General features: G+C 45.7%; 1 protein-coding gene across 1 annotated transcript; it reads right to left on the bottom strand.

Annotated features, from left to right (window-relative positions):
• Window positions 1-1,654: 1,654 nt before the first annotated feature.
• Window positions 1,655-4,637, bottom strand: LOC150064739 (DNA-directed RNA polymerase III subunit RPC10-like). Its single transcript, XM_090331066.1, has 4 exons — window positions 4,523-4,637; window positions 3,468-3,472; window positions 2,888-2,995; window positions 1,655-1,938 (listed from the first exon to the last, which is right to left on the bottom strand). Exons 1-4 carry the CDS (start codon window positions 4,635-4,637, stop codon window positions 1,813-1,815), a joined length of 354 nt encoding a protein of 117 aa, XP_090187192.1. The 3' UTR covers window positions 1,655-1,812.
• Between the last annotated feature and the right edge of the window lie 1,628 nt (window positions 4,638-6,265).

Genomic DNA, 6,265 nt, shown 5'->3' with positions numbered 1-6,265 from the left:
AACAGCTTTGAACCACAGAACTCCCCAGCTCCTACACACAAAATAGAAGGCCATACTGTGTCTTCAACTCTGTTGAGGATTTACTAGCGATGGCTAATTCAGAACAAGAGAATGCATGGATGATAAGCCTCACCCAGCCAACATTGGAGTCGCTGAAGCAGAACCATTTTCCATCCACTGCATTCCGGATATAAGCACAGTAGTGACCAAAGTCGGCCATCCCGACATGGGCGATCACAGCAAAGCGTACATACTGCCCTTCAGGCAGGAAGAAGACAAGGCTCTCAGTGATTTATCCCACCTTCCCCAGCCCTAGTCTTGAAGGAAGCATGTTTTGCCATGCATTTGTTACTGCTCTGTGCTAGGCACTGGTACTTCAAAGGTACTGGAGAAAGTCCTTGACCTGGAGAATCTCATAGCTACTTAAAAGGAAACATTATAAACCAGAACTGTAATGTCTTGCTTTATATTGCATACATGCATATAGTAAGTTGGGACTGGTCAATCTTTTTCCCCTGAGGAAAGTGGAAACCCCCAGGAAAAGACTTGTTTTAACCCCCAAGAAAAGAAGAGTAGATAACATTGGCAGACCAGTTATCCAAAGGGAATTTGTTTTGGTTTGGTTTTGTTTGGGGAAGGGCTTAGGGAGGGGATTTTGGAGCCTTTGTTTCATCTTGGTTTCTTCTTTTTTTTGCCAGTCCTGGGGTTTGAACTCAGGGCCTGAGCACTGTCCTTGGGTTTTCTCAAGGCTAGAGCTCTAACACTTGAGCCACAGCACCACTTCCAGCCTTTTCTATGGAGGTGGAACCAATGAATCAAACCAGGGTCTTTGTGCATGATGGGCCAGCACTCCACCACTAGACCACACTTCTGGCCACTTTCTTTCTGCTCTTGTGAGACAAGGTCTTACCATGTAACCCAAGCTGGCCTTGAACCAATGATCCTCTGGCCTGTGTCTCCCCACTGCAAAGACTATAGGCAGTGCCACTATAAATAAATAAACAAATACTCTGCCTGAAATACACCTTCGCTCCTGTGACTCACAACAACCTGAGGACCACCTGTCTTCCTCGGTACACCCTTGGCCTGACCAGCAAACAGCGTACATTCTCAGATGAGCGAGGTGCTCAGAGGAGGCAGACCTCACTGCATGAGACGCTGCCCTTCCTCAGCCAGTGTGCACCCAGCACAGCTGCTCACCTCACCCCACAGTGGAAGCCAGCAAGAGACCCAATCACTGGCCTTGGCTGGTAAGAACGTGGAACTGGAGAATTCTTGAGTAGGTGCCATCTAACAGCTGAAGGTTCAGTGACTAATGATGGCTAAGGCTGGGAGGACGGGGATTTGAAGCCAACCCTAGCAAAAAGTTCACACAATACGTTTTGATTACAGTTGAATCAGCTTTAGTTTTTTAATGTAGTAACCAGTGCAGACATTAGAGTGTGGGGTGGTGATCAGGAAATGTCAACTGACCAGAAAATGTGAACAATGAATGAATGCAGAGGACTTTAAACTACATGCACTTCCTCATAGCGCTCCTCTCACCAAACACAAAATCCCACCAGGTGCTGGTGGATTACCCTGCAATCCAAGCTACTCAGTGAACACGCTACTCAGTAAACAGGCATGCACACACACCTCTCTGGACCTGTCTGGTAGATGGACTATGTTTCCTGGATCACTGGCCCTCTGCTTTCAGAAGGTTTAGCTTCCCACTACAAAGACTGTCAGGACTCTCATCTATTCTAGAAGCTGGGAGTCGCTGCTGAGAAAGAAGGAAGGAGACCATGAGGCAGCCGGGCCATGCTGGACCTAATCCCAACAGCGATGTCCACTCTGAGCATTGTAGCACTTGTAGAAGGTGGTCATTGGCTCGTCTGCAGAGCGGGTCTGAAGCTGCATGAAGTAAGCACGAGGGTGTTCACTCTTGGGACACGGCTCTGAAAATTAAAAAACAAAAAAAAGACCATGTGATCCACATTACACTAAAACAACGTGCATAATAAAAATCTCTCTTTTTTTTCTTACTCCCAAGCAGTAAAGTCTGAAAGACTCTATCTCTGAGAAAATAGCAAATTAGAGGCACGGTTCGAGTAGTGGAGCCCCAGCTGTGAGCAAGAAAAGCAAAGTAAGAGTGGGAGGCCTAAAGCATGAGGCCCAGTCACAGCTCAAAAAATTAACTGAAGCCAGGGGCGGTGGCTCAGCCTTAATCCTACTACTTAATCCTAGCTTCTCAGGAGGCTGAGATCTGAGGATTAAGGTTCAAAGCCAGCCTGGGCACAAAAGAACCTGAGACTTATCTCCAACTAATCTCCAGAAAATGGGAAGTAGGGCTTGGCTCAAGGGTAGGGTGGTGGCCTTGAACTGAAGAGCTCAGGGACAGTGCCCAGGCCAACTTCAATGCCCATAACTCACAAAAAAAGTCACACAGTTATCTCACCTTTACTTCAATGTTCCCTTTGTTCTGACTGTAATCTATGTAAGAATTAAAGACAAAGGTGTAGCCCAGTAATAAGAAGACTTGCTTAGTAGACAAGAGGCAATGAGTTCAATCCTCAGCACCACAAAAATAAGTAAATAGAAAGCCTTTATTTTTTGGTGGGCTCTGACCTTTATCACTCATCACTGCTGCTGTCATCAGAGCCGCCATCCGCTGAGTGCCTCTGCCACAATGAGCACCATGAAATCCTCAACCCTTGAGTATTACCCAGGCATCAAGAGACACAACCAAAAACCTTTAATACGAGGTCTACCCCAGGCCTGTACAACTCTAATATTGTACCATTCTTTCTGTAATAAATTTTAAATAGCAAACTCCATTTCCCATTTTTAGCAGCATAGACTCTGACATGGACTGGCAAATCTGTGAGTGTCCACAGTGAGTGACAGAAAGGAACTCCCTCTCATCTGCAGTAGAGTCAACATTCTCCCAGGCGGCTGCTCCCCCAAGGACATCACCTACTTCTTTCAGCTTTGGATATTTCCAGTTTGTTAACTAACAATAAAAACAAGTCTTCAGAATCCAAGTCAGCAAACAGTATCAACACAAACTACTAAATCTGGAGGACTGCCCTTAACTGTCCACTCTGCTTCCTCCTCTACACTAAGGGAGGGAAGGGAGGGATGGGTTCCAAATGAAAACAAAGCTCCTGCTCTCACAGAGCAGCACGCTCCATTGGAAAGCGAAGGTTCAGCCCCAAGCAAGAGAGAGGCTGGGCTGTTAGGACCACTATAAAAACCAGAGAAAGCTCCAGAGCTGGAGTGGGAAAGAGGTTAGGTGTGGCCCATGATTTCCTTCTACTTCTAAGATACTTTTAACCCAAAATGAAGTGGGAAGCCCATGTATTATTATATGAGTTCTCAAACAAGTCACACTTAGATTCTTTCTTGGGTTTATCAGACATTCCTGAAATTTTAGAGTCACAGAAAATTCTTCTTCCTATAACCTCGATATTCTAAACTTGCACCACAGCTGTAAGGGCCACCAAGAATGAGGTAGGAGCTGGACATTCCTATAATTGCAGTTGGGCAAGAAGCAGAGGCAAGTTCCACCATCCAAGCCTACCCTAGGCAAAAAGCTTGAGACCTTGGCTGAAAAATAAATAAATAAAGCAAAATGGCTACGGTGCCTCATGGTAGTGCGAAGTCCTTGAGATCAGTCCCTGAAATGCCCCCCACACAAAAAGATACTATCAACTTGCTCAAACTTACGAACAGTAAATTTGAACTGGTAGGAGAAACTGATCCGTGAACACACAGTGCGTGTCGGTCCTCATAGAACACTCTGTGCCAGGGAGTGCCAGGCAGCTGAGGAGGAGGCATGTACTTGTAGGGGTGTTACTAGAGCTGAGGTCACGCAGACACAGAGAGAACACCAGACTCCACCTAGGACTCTCAAGGGGGGGCCAGGAGCCGGCGGCTTTCACCGGTAACCTCAGCTACTCATGCAGGAGCCTGGGGTCTGAGAATCACGGTTCAAAGCCAGTCCTGGCACAAACGTCCATGAGACTCTCAACTCCAACCATCCACCAGAAACCGGGAGTGGCGCTGAGGCTCAAGGGGCAGAGCACTGGCCTTGAGCTGAAGAGCTCGGGTAGCAGTGCCCAGGCCCGGAGCTCAGGCTCTAGGACCGACCAAAATAAATAAAGAAAGATAGACAGACAGACAACAGATTAGATTAGATAGATAGATAGATAGATAGATAGATAGATAGATAGATACATACATACATACATGCATGAATAGATAGATAGATACATACATACATACATGCATGCATGCATACACACATACATACATACATACATACATACATACATACATACATACATACATACATGGATGGATAGATACATGCATGCATACGTACGTACATACATACATACATGGATAGATAGATACATACATTCATACATACATACATACATACATAGATGATAGATAGATAGATAGATAGATAGATAGATAGATAGATAGATAGATGATAGATAGATAGATGGATTCGATAGGTAGAGATATAGACTCATCCAGATGAAAATGTTGTGCACGCAGGGACAAGTTCTGCTGGCGAAGCAGTGGCCACGCGGTCCCTCTTCCACTATCAGCCTGTTCCCACTGCCGGGGCAGAGAAGCAGCATCACTCCAAAGAGGCCAGGCTGGCCGAGGGGCAGCATGATCCCAGCAGGCCCAGCATGGGGTGCTCCCATTGGTCGGTCTTTCCCTAACCTTAACCCCAACTCTCCCAATCCCAAACCCAAACCCTAACTCTGACCCTAACCCCAACCTCAACCCCAACTCTAAACCCCTGACCCTGACCCTAAACCCTAACCTGACCCTAACCCTCTGACCCTTGACCCTGACCTTTAACTCTTGACCTTTTTTTTCTTTTTTTGTGGTCAGGATATTGTACAGAGGGGTTAGAGTTACATTTGCCAGGTAGTAGGTGCATTACTTCTCACACATAAATACCCCTTCTCATGTTTTTGTCCCCATTTCCCTCCCCCATCCCCTCCAAATCATCTTGTTTCCCTCCTTCCCTTTCCTACTTCAAATAAACAAATAAACATATATATATAATATACCAGGTAACAAAGTCAGATACAGTAAGCACATGAGATTAACCATAAGGGGGAAAAAAGAGAAAAGAAATAACATAGTACATTAAGAACAACAATCACCAAGACAAAGCTCTCATCCTATATGACCTTCTGTACATAGGTTTTGATCTATTGTGATCCTCTGCAAGGAGAGTCCTAGATGTATACTAATTATGACAAATGAGGGAAGCCATGGAGCCTATGTTCCTTTGGGTCTGGCTTACTTCACTTAATATGATTTTTTCCACGTCTTTCCATTTCCTTACAAATGGGGCGATGCCATTCTTTCTGATGGCAGCATAGAATTCCCTTGAGTATAAGTACCACATCTTTTTGATCCATTCATCTATTGAGGGGCATCTGGGTTGGTTCTATATCTCTGACCCTTCACCCCAATCTTTCACCCCTGACCCTGACCCTAACCCCAATCCTAAACTCTAACCCCCCCACCCACAACCCCAACCCCAACCCTACTCCCAAATGAACTTCTAACTCTACCCCTACTCCTAAACCTACCCCTATCCCCTAATCCCAACCCCAACCCCAACCCTCTGACCCTAACTCCAACCCCAGCCCTAACCCTTAATTCCTTAACCTACATCCCAAACACAACTTACCTGACACCACTCAGCGTACTGCATCCTTGGAGGTAGACGGCCTTCTTTGATCAAGCCTGCACTAGTTCCCCACCCATACCCTCACATGTGTACCCATGGCAGGAGAGTGAACAGCACAGCTGACTGTTCATCCCAGTCTCCAGTCTCACCCAAAGTTAGGCATAGTGGGAATTATACCATCAATCAAGGTAAAGCAAGGATTCTGAGCAAAACAGCCCCCACAACTGCTGAAGGCCATCAGAGTGGCCCGACACACACTATAAATCATATAAGTATCCAATCATGTACACCAACATGTACCTCAAACATGCCCTAGCTCTAACCAAAATCATAACCCTAAGAAGTACCCTAACAAGTACGCTAACTCTGACACATACCTGAATCCTAACAAGTACCCTAACATGTCCTGTAAACCACACAAGTACCCTTGCATGCATGCTATATCATACCCTAACATGTGCCCTAACACACACCCTAACCCTAACATGTATCCTGACTCATACTCTAACCCTAACACATAACATCATCACTAACACATACAGCAACAATTTC

Source organism: Megascapheus bottae, chromosome 4 (assembly GCF_031878675.1).
Source record: "Megascapheus bottae isolate mThoBot1 chromosome 4, mThoBot2.hap1, whole genome shotgun sequence".
NCBI lineage: Eukaryota > Metazoa > Chordata > Mammalia > Rodentia > Geomyidae > Megascapheus > Megascapheus bottae.
This window is presented reverse-complemented; position numbering and strand designations above follow the sequence as displayed.

Bases quoted from the DNA above. Each gene is read 5' to 3' on its own strand.
- LOC150064739 (XM_090331066.1), bottom strand. From the start codon at position 4,637: ATGCTGCTTCTCTGCCCCGGCAGTGGGAACAGGCTGATAGTGGAAGAG. The intron at 1,939-2,887 runs GTCACTCACTGT...TAATTTTCAGAG, and splicing joins ATGAGAGGGAGTTCCTTTCT to CCGTGTCCCAAGAGTGAACA.